General features: G+C 36.1%; 1 protein-coding gene across 1 annotated transcript in view; it reads right to left on the bottom strand.

Annotated features, from left to right (window-relative positions):
- Ubr3 (Ubr3 ubiquitin ligase) overlaps positions 1–12,554 on the bottom strand; it is a 47,377-nt gene extending 34,823 nt beyond the window's left edge. The window contains exon 1 of the mRNA XM_088272474.1: positions 12,035–12,554. Within this exon, the coding sequence (XP_088128600.1) occupies positions 12,035–12,251 (217 nt within the window). The 5' untranslated portion in view covers positions 12,252–12,554. The remainder of the gene's footprint in view (positions 1–12,034) is intronic.
- Between the last annotated feature and the right edge of the window lie 3,195 nt (positions 12,555–15,749).

The raw sequence follows: 15,749 nt of genomic DNA on the forward strand, positions 1-15,749 counted from the left end.
TTTGTAAAAACAGCCAATATAAATGGCGACCCCTCCGGCAATTCGATCCCCCGCGCATATAGTCTACCGTGTGTTGTTTTGAACCAAACACGCCCACAAAACACAAGTGCAGTAATATTGTTAAAATGCATTATCTCCGACGACTTGAATATCCAGAACAGCTTGAAGCGATGCTATTTATACTTGGAACCCTAACTCTCTACCATCCTTTCCTTGGATCCTCTCGCCCTCTTTTCCCTCTCATTCAACTCCTAAACTGATCCTACTCCCTATACCATACTCGCATTTATCAATTTACGGTTGCATCATAAATATATGCGACATTACAATCATTCATGCTGGCGAACTTTTTTTTTAATTTTTGTATTTTTCTCCTACGTGTACAAGAAGCCCTATCTAACTACTATTTGAAACAGTTGTATAAGGTACGAGCATCACTAGTCTGTTTCTGGTCAGTTGTAAGAGTTGCAATTGTTCATAGCGATAAGCACGTTTATCGTGCAGTTTGGATGCGCCTGCCGTGCGCGGACGGGTTCGGGGGCCCGGGGGCTCGGGGCGGAGCGCCGCTCGGTGCGCACGCCACGTGACTAATTAGTCCCCCGATGTGGGTCACGGAACACGAGGCACGATAAGCGGGCGCGGGAGCCGACTACCGACTATCGAGGGAACGAGGAATATATTAGCGCTCAGGCAACCGCCGAAGGTGGTTCGATGCACCCGGGGCTTTATGGATTACTCTGACGCGAGAGCCGTTACACGGAGAGGGTATCATGCTTCGCAGTCAACCGACCAGCTCTGAAGGTAGGTAGGTACTCGAAGGTAGTGATCGGTCAAGGCTCACGACGGTATGATGACGACACGGCGGAGCGTGAATGGGAACGTAGACTCAGGACAGTTTCGACAGTTCCCAGAGCTTTCGATAATAAATCATCTGTAGATGGCGGCACGAAACACCTTAGATATTTTTATCACTGTAAATATTCACAACTTGTCTGAGAATCGAGTGATGATTATAAAACTAAACATTTGACGCATATACGGTTTTTAGATAAATATGTGAAATGTTTAACACCAATTTATACCAAAAAATTAATTTGTAAATTTATTGAATACAACATTCTCAACCATATCGAGTTATTATATTATTGCGATATACCTGCGCTAGGGCGAATTAAACAAAAAATATGTGCGCAAATTCAAGAAAATACTATTTTTAAGTGAATCGTGTTTACAAACAATTGTTACAAATTCGTGAGTTAAACTAAGTATCATTGTGATACAATAAATTACAAAGTTTTTTTTAATTGATGCAGTTTACATAACTAAATCATGAAAACTCCACTGACCGCCGTCTCTACGCACAGAACAATTAACTTAATTATTTTCTTAATTAGAATGTCTACGCGTACAACTTGATTATTTCAACGATAAAATAAGCTCATTTACTTATCGACTTTACAGAGTTCCATACTTTATGTTTAATAATGTACACCAAAACACGACTTGTGATTCTACTGAATTTATTTCTTTTCGTGACAGCTGTGTCGCCTAGCGGGAGGACTAAGAAAAATGCACTCACTACATCGGCACCTTTAAAAAACTGCACTTAAAAACGTTAAACTGGCTTTTTCGACAATTGATAATGCCCTCGCTACGAGCGTAATGAGCTTTTTGTGCTGAAACTGAGGAACGTCCAGCGGCAGCTAGAAGCAGTTGGCCCTGGCTGTTTGTATGGCCGACGTACAATAACGAGTGCTTAATTTATGCAATTCTTAACATTTGCTGATCATTCTCTTATATACATTGACTATATTACATATGTTAAGTACATGCTTTGTATGATAATAATATTTTAATAGAATTATTGAAATATTTTTATCGTAATAATTTAGGATACATTTTTTCACATAAACAACTGAATGCGATCAGATAGGCACCAACGTTTATCCGAATGAAAGTAAATGTATACTTATTTATTTATTAGATATCAGGATGAGATTCATGGGTGGCACTGTAGCGAGTTGACGCGGTGTTCACTCGATCGTGAATATACGAAGGCGGACATTTACCATGTAATAGCAGAAAAATGAGGAATTGTCCCCCGTGCATAGAAAGCGTAAAGTTGAAGGATTGCATCACCGCGAGATTGGCGCGCGGGATACTGGGGGTTAGTGCAAACGGGTTTGCGGCCGACTCGCTGTTTCGCGAGGGAATTAGGAGAAGCACCTTCAACTCGGACGGCGGTAATAAGTGATACCTAATTACTTGTTATTTCGTGATCGGCGATCACAATAATATAATCCGAGCCGGTGCCGAGTTCATCGTCCTGCGGCCGCGCTGCGGCGCGCGGCGCGGCACCGCACCTAGCGAGAGGGATATTCCGGACATAAAGTGCTCCGAGCTTTGGAAGCGTATACTGGTCGCCACATAAGAAATCATTTGTGTTATATGCAACCGTGTAAATGCAGTAGTAAATCACGCAGTATATCGGCTGTATTTTTACATATTTATAATACAACTTATAAATGTTCCTTTGCCCAGAATCTGTACTTATATCTATTGCATTTTTATATTAAACGCATTTCTCAGACTAAAAATCAGTCGTCTATCCTGGTGCCAATGTTCAAATCAAAACTTAGGGTAAATAATGTTGAAAATAAATTATAAAATATATATATAAATATATATATATATATATATATATATATATATATATATATATATATATATATATATATATATATATATATATATATATATACATATATATATATATGTGTATATATATATATATATATATATATATATATATATATATATATATATATATATTAATATATATATATATATATATATATATATATATATATATATATATATATATATATATATATATATATATATATATATATATATATTTTTTTTTTTTTTTTTTTTTTTTCACCACGGTCACCCTATGAGAGTTTGGCGTTCTTAACTGGCGACAACTCTACTATCCGAGCTATTCTGTTGCTGCCTCCAAGTAATGAGCGGACTAGATGTCGGCGTTCAGACATGCTCTTGCAGAAATTTGACTAAGACAAGATGATCAGTCTTACGCTTTATATACCAGTCCAGGGTACAATATTAAACAAATATTAAAGAAAACACTTGTATCAAAATATTTATTATATTAGAATAAATATTTAGATTTATTTTGACCCCTCTGGGAATCAAACCCGGGACCTCCAGCATGGTAGCGGAATGCGGTAACCGCTACACTGTGGAGGCGGACAAATAGTTACTCAAGCATTACCACTGTGTTTACCAGTTGACATAAATAAAAAGAAGGAGCCGTTGTTTCAATAAAAGTAGGACTGTCATTGGTTTGTGTATTCATTCTTTCTTCTCTACGACGTTATGAGTACCCAGATAGCGCACAGGGCACAGCATCAGACACTCGTGAATACACGCCTCTACTCGTACAAGCTTGTGTAACTTTGTACGAATCTAATATTCGATATCGAATCCTCGTTAATTTCTTTATTTTACCTTTTTTATTTAATTACCTGCTATTACGTTTGGAGGACGCCAATTTCTGATTCAATGTTTATTTTGTATGTTTCATATTTTACTATCATTTCAACGGAATGAATGGAGGCGGTAGGAGAATAGCTGCGAAGACTTTTTTCTGGATATATTTTTATGAGAAGAGAAAACAGTCAAAGGTCTGATAGGTTTGCGTTCATAGTGCGACGATATTATTTCGGGACATTATGCGCCGAAGGAAAATTGGCCCGACCGCAAATGATCCAAATGACTTCGGAACCAAAAGTGGGCGACGCGTGCCGTGAGCGGATTATTAGGGTGTCACACACACACACACACACACATACAGATTATGCTGACCACTCACTAATAAGTCAAAATTAGGACTATTTTACTATTACTGCTTTAATGTATTGCATGTATAAAAAATAAAAATAAAAAGTACAGAATTTACACATTATAAGGGGCCCGATTTGATGTTTTCTATGATATTTTTAGGCACAGGAAAAAAACAGCAAATATTATTACTATTAATATGAATTAAAACGCGATTTATGATTCTAATGAATTTGTTTATTCGTGACACCCGTTTCGCCTTGCGAGGGCATTATCAGAGTAAAAAAAAAACGCACTATTCACACCGTTTGGTCAATAGTCTTCATAAACGAATTTAACGGGGATAAATACATGTTCATTAATTGATTCGGCAGTCATTTTGCCGTAAAATCTATCCATTTTTAATTTAATTTTACTTAGTAAATACGTAAAATTAGAAAAAAAATAAAAAGTTGTATTTACTAAGCATAACTCTTTTTTTTAATAATTAGTTTGTAAGTTTTTTATAATATCCGAATAGACATGTCGACAAAGGGCCATAACTCCTAGATATTAAAATAAAAAAAAATATACAAAAGCGTACAAAAAATAGGTATTGCTCTATCTTAGAAAAATGCACTCGCTACACAATACATGTGTATCTGCCTTTTTCAACATAGTTTAATAAGGCGAAACAGCTGTCACAAACGTCAATCATTTTGGATAAGCATAAATCGTGATTAGATTCATAGATATTGGAATGTATAAAGTAAGTCTAGATTCGATAAATAATGTAGTAACTACATCGCCGTGTGAACCGAGCGAGCCTATCGTATCGACCTTGCGTATTGTGTTCCCGCGAGTCGCGCGATGCGGGCGTCAAGTGCACTCCTCGTGTGTCGAGGGTTCGACTGGAGCGACTGGAGCGACTGTTGCACTGCACTTCCTCGCCGCAGTCGGTCAACTTAATTGCACTTCCGACGGCCGCGGCAGCTTTGGATACAACCATCAAAATCGAAACAATTCAGGTAGTGCCTAATACAGCAAGAAACGTTCAGTAAGTATATGGTAGGTTCGTCTAAACTAGGCCTAAATTTGCCTTTGGTGGATTGTCACCGTTCTAGAATGTGCTAGCCAGTGGCTAGTTGTTCAGACCTTAGTTAACGTAAGTCGTAAGGGTGTACTTTCAAACATACAATTCAGTACGCGACCGACTACGCGAGAAGCCACGCATGTTGCCGCGCACATTTTTAAAAGAATATATATAAAATTAGATTTCTTAAAAGAATATATGTGTATTGATTTTTATAACTCTTTGCCTTTCAATAACTCTTTTCTTGTCAAAACGATATTATTTATTTTGAAGAAAAACTTATTTTTCAATACAAAAACGGTGATTTAAGCACAAAAAATCAATAACCTTAAATGTTCCCTGAGTTTAATGAAAATTAAGTTGCGGACTATCGATTATCCCGCCTTATCTCTCTCTGTGACATTGTTTAGCAAGATGAATATAAAGGGTCCGCCAAATAACTTTTTTTTTTTGAAAATGCTATAAAAAAAAAACTTCGTAGCTTCGGCTGTGTGGCACGTAGCGCCGTCCTGTTGAAACCAAATGTTGCCAATATCCTCCTCTTCAATTTTTGTGAACAAAAATCCGTTCAACATGGCCCGATAACGATCGCCATTGACTGTAACGGCCACTCCTTGCTCATTTTCAAAGAAAAATGGCCCAATTATGCCTCTGGACCAAAATCCGCACCAAACAGTGACTCGTTTTGGGTGTACCGGCTTTTCAATGTATGCGTGCGGGTTTTCTGTGCCCCAAATACGACAATTTTGCTTGTTTACATACCCGCCAAGATCAAAATGAGCTTCATCCGAAAAGATGATTTTTTTGGCAAAATCGGCATCTTCTGTAAGTCGATCGCAGGCCCACTCAGCGAAGCGAAAACGCATTGGATGGTCAGTTGGCTTCAACTCCTGAACCAATTGGACTTTGTATGGCGTCATACCAAGGTCTTTATGCAAAATTCGTCTCAATGATGTCTCCGAAATGTTCAATTGTTGAGAACGACGGTGAATTGATGTTGATGGCGCTTCACGCACACTTTCTGCCACAACATCGATATTCTCGGGTGTACGCACTGTTTTTGGCTTTTCACGCTTTGGTTTATCGATGAGGATGCCAGTTTCTTTCACTTTTTTCACAAGATAACGAACATACGGAGCTGACGGTGCTTCTCTTCTTCCAAAAACCGTACGCAATTTTCGCACACATTCTGCAACATTACCATGATTTTCAAAGTAATGTCGCAATATTTCCCAGCGTTGTTCAAGCGTATACACAACCATATTCGCTCAGCGGAAGGATAAAACTAATTATCTGTCAAATCAGACATGAGCTAAGTGTAACACTTAATGGTAACCCATTCACGAAATAAGCACTAGTTGAAAAAAAAAACTTTAGATGGCGGACCCTATATAAGGTTCGACGAAGAATGATATTAGATTTGGAATCAGCGGATTAGTAATTAAAGCGCGCGACAGCCATTCGCCAGTGCTGTCAGAATAGTGGTCCGGTCTCGTGTCAAGAGTCAGGGTAGATGGATAATTAACATAAAGATAAAAAAATAAACCTGTTTACATTCGATTCCTATAAACAGATAGAGATTCGATATTGTTTTTATTTTATTTTTACATTTGCGAGATTCCTTACGCGAAATAAAAACTCGCTCGGATCATTGACTCGAGTGTATCCAAAAATAATTTTATTGATAGTTCCATATAATAATGTGCGGATTCTCTGAACATGTTTAACGATTAATTTTAACAGATCCAAATATTAACAAATCGGCAAACGTAACAATGAAATGTCATTTTTCGTATTATATGTATTATTTTTTTTTAGATGGGAGTTGAATTTATTATTTACATAGCTCATTTATTATGTATAAGGTTAATAGATTATTAAGTGGAGTGTTAGTGGGAAAAGAAGCAGAGGAAGACCGAGAAAAAGATGGCACGATCAGGTATGCCAAATACTTGAAAGTGGTCAGGTTAGGAGTCGTAACAATCGGCGGGTATGTATGAGGAGATGCATGAACGTGGAAGAGGCGAAGAATGTTTGCAAGGACAGAGTGGTGTGGCGCTCTATTCTCTCTGCCTACCCCAGTGGGGAAGCGGCGTGATGGTTAGTTAGTTAGTTAAGTTTAAGTGGGTGTTTATTTTTTCTAACTTAAAAAAAATTGTTTACTTTTGTTAATAAAATTAATACATAAATTAAAATGGAGTTCTACAAATTAAACGCCAAATCAATTAATAAATATAAAATAATTCCTTCCTTCTTACATACATAAAAACAACCTTCCTACAAACATAAAAAAATTTAAGACTTTAAAATGCTAAAAAATAAATTAAATGACACACAAGGTGGCTTGGTGAGTCTCTGCAAAAAAAAATGTTCTAAATATGTAAAAATTGTGATTTAAATAAATGTATACAAATAATAAAAATTAAAAAATAAATTTTTTTATAAATGTTAATTTAAGAAAGAAAAAATTATAAATCCAATAAAAATAATTTTTAAATTTTAAAACAAGTGTAAGTCCCTCTCCAAGCACAAGAGCTCAGTCTCTTTTTTGTAGAGAACTGCGTCCTTAGTTATAAGATTGTTAGAAATGTTTATAAAATTAATTAAAATTGTAAAACCATTGTAACCATATTAAATAAATAAAATAATAAAAATTACTTTCTTTAAATCGGAAAGGTCTAGGGATCGCTCGTTATCTCCATTTTGCTGCTGTCGGTGGTATTGTTCCACAAACCAATTTGCGAAGCGAGGTAGCTCTCGTTTTTTTGCACCGCGATTATTTCGATATTGTTTTATTATTCAAATGATGTGTTCTCAGTTTTACGTTAGATAAACGCCCGATACATCCCAGTAACTGTGATAACATATATATTTTTTTACTATTTAAATATTGTGTATTATACAGTGGCGTGGCGAGACAGGCCGCGGGCACTATCGAACCGAAGTCATATCCACAAATAAAATATCCATTTTAAAATGTTTAGCCAACTTGGTGAAGTTTTATTATACAATATTATGAACACGTATTTCGATGTACTAAACGTCATTTATATAGAAAATTACAATTTCACAATAGATACATATAAATGGATATATGGTATATATACTACTACTACTACTACTATATATACTACTACCATTACGCCGTTTCCCCGCAGGGGTAGTCAGAGAGGATGGAACGCCACACTCTTCTGTCCTGACATGCACTCCTCGCCTCCTTCACATCAATACATCTAGTCATACATGCCCTCCGATTACGCAGACTTTTGACACCGCCAGATTTTAGGTTCTGATTGATCTGATCGTGCCAAGTCTTTTTCGGTCGTCCACGTTCTGTTTTCCCTCTCACATTCGCCACATATATTTTCTTAGTCATTCTCTCGCTATCCATTCGCTCCACATGTCCATACCATCGCAAAGAGCTCTTCCTGATCTTTTTAATTATTCCTCGTTCAGCCTTACATTCCTTTCTTATATCGTCGTTTTTAATTCTGTCATACAATGATTTTCCACACATTCGTCTGAGGGAGCGCATTTCAACAGCGTTCACTCTGCTTTCATCCTTCCTTTGCCAGTTCCATGTTTCGCTTCCATACATTAGTGTCGGTACTAGCACGCCGTTGTGAACCGCTAGCTTGGCTTCCATGGACATATTCTTATTCCCAATCACTCTGTTAAAAGCACCATTTATTCTATTCCCTGCATTCACTCTTCTCTCAATATCCTTATCCAGTTTTCCATCCCTTGTGAACATGCTTCCTAGATATAAAAATTCTTGCACCTGTTCTAGGGATTCATTGTGCACGATAATCTTGCATTCTGTCAAATCTTTCTCTCTTTCAAACACCATGACCTTTGACTTACCTTCATTCATTGCCAGATCATTTTCCATACATACATCATACATTCTTGACACTATTAGTTGCAAGTCCTCCGCGCTGCTCGCTAGCAGTACGGCGTCATCCGCATACAGCAAGCAACTAACAGTTATATTCATCATTTTCGCTCCGACTCCCATACTTTCAATCTCTTTCATACAATGGTCCATATAGAGATTAAACAACCATGGTGACATTACACATCCCTGCTTTACGCCTTTGGATATTGCAAACCATGATGTAATGCCCCCATTCACTCTTATACTAGCTGTGCTGCCCTCGTAGAGGGAAGCAACTGCTTGTATAAGTATATATATATATATATATATATATATGTATATATACATATATATATATATATATATATATATATATATATATATATATATATATATATGTATGTATATATATATATATATATATATATATATATATATATATATATATATATATATATATATATATATATATATATATATTTGAATGCAGTTGGTAATAGAAGCAGAGGAATACCAAGGAAAATTTGGCATGATCACGTATTTCAAATACATACTTGAAAGTGGTCAGGTCAGAAGTCGAAATAATCGGCGGGTATGTATGAGGAGATCTAAGAATGTAGAAGAGGCGATGATTGTTTGCAAAGACAGATTGGTGTGGCATTCTATTCTCCCTGTCTACCCCTGCGGTAAAGCGGCGTGATGGTTAGTTAGTTTATATACACATATGATTGTTCCGTCAGAAATGTTGATACAAATAGTTTATCTATATAAAAAAATTATAAATGGGCTGGTTACCAAATAATACAAGAATGTAGCTGTACGTTGACTGTAGTAATTTTTGTAAAATATCAAAATTGCCAAAACCATATATCACATGAAAATGATACCAAGGGTCTCAAATTTTAAAAAGCTTAATACTGCGACTAATACGACTGTATATACGAATCTTTTTGAGGTTATGTTTTTGAAACTACTAATTTGACAGGTTTATTAATCATCTGACTACTCAACCTCTGTACTGCATTTCCAGTACCCCGGTGATATTTCGGTGTAAGAAATGTTGCTAATAGTTTCGCTGGAAACGTGACCACTAAACAAGAAGGGCGAGCTCCAACAAGAGGAAGTGATAACAGCCAAGAGATAAGGAGTGCCCGAGGATGGTACAAGAGCGCTCCGAGTGAAGAGATACGAGCTGTAACACCGTAAGGCGCTACCATCCTCATTTCAGAGATATTTTAAGCATAAAGAAAAGATTGTGAATACAGTGAAACCCCTAAATGACATAATTAAATAAACAATGAATGCGGTATTAAGAAGTCAATACACAAGGAGATACGATAGAGTAAAGATACAGTCCACCCAATCTGCATAACCATTGTAAGAAGAATACAGTTTTAGATATAAATAAATGTATAATATTTATTTTAAAAAAATACAAAGTTGAACAGAACCAAAAAAAAAAAAGTTTATTGCATTGTAAATAATCTGTGACCGACTGTTTTATTTCCGTAAGTCAACAATATATCGGAAATAATATATTTTCAGTATCAGTTATTGAATGTGCGCGCAGTAGAATGTTTTCAATCTTTCAAAGGGAATGCGCGCTTTTGTATTTGAAGGTACGGGTAGCGAACTCGCTTCATCAACATCGACCTCTTCTGCTGTATCCGTCAACATGTGTCACACAAGCTTTCCATAGTTTCTAACCCAAATGTTGGAATTATTTCGTCGAATGTAACATAATTGAGAATATTGAGAAAAATGTAAAAAACAAACAAAAATATATCAAATATGCTGCGTAATTCAAACGATGAATGCGGTAAAATGGTAATAGAGAAACGATTGATGAGAACTATTTTTTATGAAATGAATTAGGGGTAGAAGAAATAAACGACACATCCGGGAAAACGATTATTCGAGGAACGATAAATAGAAGTTTCACTGTATTTAATAATAATAGGCAAGGCTTATAAGCATTAATGTTCCAAAAAACATCCGAAGTCTACACAAATACTGTTGCAAGATTCCTCTGCGATAAAACAATAGAATACAAAAAGCACACCTGGTTTTGAGAGAAAATAATCACACTCGAGGAAGACAACAATCAATCATTGAAAGTCTTTGTTAAAACTCTAGCTGACTCATAGTAATACTTGATACAACAAAGTGACTTCATTTTTTCAAATTGTAAAATCACAGATGTTAATCCATTCTAAGTAAGTGGACATTAAATGCTTCTCACTTCTTCAAACTCGATATAATAAAATCAAAATAGAAAATATCATTCCGTAACTCATATTCACACTTCACACAGTGTGAACTAAAGTTAATAAGAGAATGTGTATTTATTATTGAATACTTCTCATTTGTTTTAGAAGGAACAAATAAAAATAAAAAGAAATGACATTTCAATATAGCTACTTCAAATATAAATTTCAATTCACTATAATTATTTTTCATTTATAAAATCAGATTTCTGAACTGTCATAATATAAAATTATTTACAGTGAACTTTATAATATCATCCGTTTCATTCACAATTCTAATTGACACAGAAATAAACTTTTTGTATGTGCATATTGTTTGAATTAGGGGACGGTTCAATTTTTTTTATTATATTTGAGAAGTCACTGACACTTAAAGTAATAATGATTTTTTTGTCCTAACTAAATAAGAAGTTAAGCATTTCATATACATTATATACTTATTGAGATATTAAAATAAATGTTTTCAAAATAAATTGTCATAGGAGTAAGAATTATTATTACACTGCATGAAGGTGCAATGACATCGGGTCGTTTGACCGAGATCTGTCAATACGTAATGGCGAGAGAAATATACAGCAGTCACAAGAACGCCAGTTTACGGGCGCAAGGGCAAAATATCCGCAATAAAACACTTATTTCACTCGGCTAAATACTCAGAATGAAGCGGAAAATGATTTTTAATAATTAGTGTGGGTGGCCCTTATGTCGGATATGTAATATACCTGCATATTGAAGGTTAGGTTCACTGGCTAATACAAATAGCGCATCGTCACTAGTTACGAGGTAAGTTATATCGAGATGGTGCTAGAAGGGATAAAGGGATATGAATCCGCAGTAGAACCGATATCGGAGGTAAACACAGTTATGTCACAACGTCGAGGCGAGGAACTAGGTCTGGCTACAGGGGCTCCGGAGACACGGGGACGGGCAATGGAGCGACAAAGCGGTACGAACCGATGGCGGCGAACTCGTCCGGAGTGCGGCCGCCGGCGATGAGCCAGCGGCACCAGTCGATGGTCTCCCGCTCGTCGATGGCCTTGTTGGGATGCAGCAGCACGTCCAGCAGGCGGCCCAGGTGCTGCGGGGGCCCGCTGGCGCAGTCCGCGTGGATGTAGGCCGCGGCGCCGCGCTTGTCCTTGCGCATGAGGACCTGGGCCGTGGTGCCGGGCATGATGGCCCGTGACCGCGGGGCTATTGACACGAACTATATAATATTTTTTTAAAACTGTCAATCACTTGGACTTTTTTGACACGATCATATTTTTTAACTAGCACGCCCGGTGCTTTAGGTAATGCACTGAAACATTTTATGCATTTCGCGTATTTTCAACATCGCGCGGCACCAATGCCAAAAACCGGCACAACCGACGCGACACAAAAACTAAAAAGATTTCAATTAGAGGCCATCAAAAATGGCATTCCAACACTTCACAAGCGCAGCGAAAATGTGAAATCAACTTCACGTCGATCACTGACCTTCGTTGCCAACATTACGGACACTTACAATTAAAATGTTGCCAGGTTAATAACGTTGGATGCCCATAAACAATAACGAATGGGGCCTATTGAAATTATTTTTTATTATAATATTTATCACTTTCTCTGTTTTATTCTTTCTACGTCTATTCTAAAGGTATAGAAAGTGTAACGATATATTGATATATCAATAATCTACGATATTTACGAACGTGAATTAAAAAATATTGCCAGGATATAGTAAACAGGTAAGTACTTACACTCAAATTAAATAACGTGGGGTATTTTTAGAACAAGTTTGCATCTTTTACAAGGTATTAGGTTCGCGCCGCCCAAGACGACCACTGCTGACAATTCATCGGCTGTTCTCGTCTGAACTTCGGGACGCGGACCTGACTTGGGAGGATGCAAGGGAGCTGGCGGCCGACAGAAAATCCTGGACACAGTTTGTGGACTCCATATGCTACACATAGGAAGCAGATATAGTTTACTAATTTTTAGAACAAAATATTACCATGGACTCTTTCTTTTCTCTCTTCACACCTAATGGTGGGAAAGTCACACTACTGTTTTAGTCCAATAGTTCCCCATAAATATTTTTGTATCCAATGCGTAATTCATGTCGAATTTCTTCATTCCCTCTCTCTCTATCTTATCGATGTCTATACTCTGCTGGGTATTCTTTGTTACGGGCCTCATTGTATTTTTAGTTTTCCTCGACCACTACTCTAATAACGATACTTTCCGTCTATTGCGCAGGATTTTAGGTTTTTTTAAAAATCTAATGTATGAACTTAGAGGATTCTACATATATATGCTACTGTCGAGCTATCCATATGGATAGCTCGGCAGTAGTCCGAATGTCCAAAAATAGTATATTTTAAATTATAAGTATACAATGTAGACCATATTGGTTCATAATGCTTTCCATTCCACTTACTGCATATGAGAGTAAAATTATAAACTGTTGTAAATACTTTAAATACATATGTGACTATCAGAACTGAGAATGAATCAACACATCATGCGATAAGCTCCTATCAGAATTGTGAATAAATAAACACGTCATATAATATGCCCCTAGAATAAAAAAAAACACTAGACAGTGTAACAATTATGGTGATACTAGTAACTCAAAACGTTCCATTTTTTATTTTACTACTTCTTGATTCCTACTCAGAACAGCGGAAATGAAAGTAATAAGGCACTCAGATGGAGGTCACTCAGAGTCAGAATTCGAAATGAAGATATGCGGACCTGTGAGACCGAGGATGTCGTACAATGGAGTAAAGAAAGAAGGAGAGTTTTAGAGAGACCATGTTAACATGTTATGTATGAATCAAGTATCGTTGCGGCTAACACCAAAGAGATGGGACAAACTACCCATCATGCCACTTATCTGCAGGGGTAGGCAGAGAGAATAAAATGACACACCAATCTGTCTTTGCAAACAATCTTCGCCTTTTCCACATTCATGCATCTTCTCATCATACTCGCCGATTATTCCAATTCTTGACCTGACCGTGTGCAAGTATTTGAAATACTTAGTCATGTTTTCCTCAACCACATTCGCCTCATAAATTTATTTTACTATCCTTTCTTCACTCATTCAATTCACATGCCCAAACTATCACAACACACCTTCCTTAACTTTATCGATAATGCTTATCTCAACCTTGCATTCTTTCTTTCACCATTCCATTCCCATTCAAACTATCATACGACGTTTTGCAGCACATTCGTCTGAGAGAAGGTATATTGACTGCATTCAATCCATTACCATCTAGTTAATGTTAAAATACATAATAGCAAATCTGAACAGTATTCCCGTTTCCTCTTTTAGCACTTGAAAACAAGTGTTATAAATAAGTCTCAATGCTAATAAATAAAATTTTAAACTGTTTTTCATTTTCTTCAGCCATGTTTACTTTCTGGGTAGTGCTATGGCCACTACATGTCATTTCCAAAACACTCTGTCATACCTAGGCTACCCCTCAAGTCAGTCCAGCCTCATGTTGACTACAATAGGTGAATGGTCATCAGTGTCATCGGGGCACCAGACTCCTCGGGGTTGGAGCAAGAAACAAGAGGGGTAAATGCTCGCAGACGGCATTCTCAGGAAGTATTTTTTACAACAGGTTAAATAAATATATTCCTCGTCTTGAATATTTATTAAAATCTATAAAAAGCATCACATGTTTTTTGTTCTTGTTTCTCGCCATTTGTGAAATATATTAAAATATTTATTTTTACTTGTCTTTTCGATGTACTTTCGTCTCCCATACTTTTTTAAAACTTTCAAACTTCAGAGACACATTTATAACAGAGGTACTGTAGATTTTTCTTTTTTTATATTATTTTGGCCAGATATGGTACTCAGGAATGTTGAGAAAAGATACATCTGTATATTTTTACCTTCATGTTTCTGTCGGATCAGGGATCTTTTAAAGTTTTCCAATTAGGATGTATCTTTCCAACGTTGGAAATTACGAATGCCATAAAGATATTAAATACTTTTTCTAATGGCTTCAAACTAAGACATTTTGAGCATGGTTGTTGATGTTACCAATTCGATTTTTGTATGAAAATGTACAATGACATCAATAGACTGCCATGTACATAAGTATATCGAAGATATCCAAATATTTGAAAAAAGATACATACACATTTTGACATTTCTTGGATTTATGATAGTGTATAAGGTTTGAGAAATTATTAAACATTTAATAACAATAAAAAAAGGAATTAAAAAATATATACCTTATATGCATGAACAAGGATAAGTTATTCATTTAAAACAAAGAAGTAGTAATTCTATTTAAACATAGATGGCAGTCAAATAAACATAAGTGTCTCTCGAGTTTTGCGTATTATTTCACATACATAGTGTAGTATACAAGTAGTGAGTATTAATTTATTTCCGAATATCGATCTTATAATCTTAAATACTAATAAAATAATCTTACGATCTTAAAATATCAATCTTACATCCGACAGTGTTTTTCCTTGAGGGGGCGAGGGTTCGAAAAACACTGCCACGGTATTCCAACTTCCCAAAAGGCCAAATAAAATATACCCGAATGTAAAATTTCACACTGTGAACTTATTTCAAATATGTAATATACCACTTGCATTCCTTCAGATTTATTTAAGAAAATTTATCAAATATTTTTCAAAAACATGTTATTTTTTC

The sequence above is a fragment of the Brachycentrus maculatus genome, unplaced genomic scaffold (assembly GCF_059751285.1).
Source record: "Brachycentrus maculatus isolate JH-2025_06_01 unplaced genomic scaffold, ASM5975128v1 h1tg000498l, whole genome shotgun sequence".
NCBI lineage: Eukaryota > Metazoa > Arthropoda > Insecta > Trichoptera > Brachycentridae > Brachycentrus > Brachycentrus maculatus.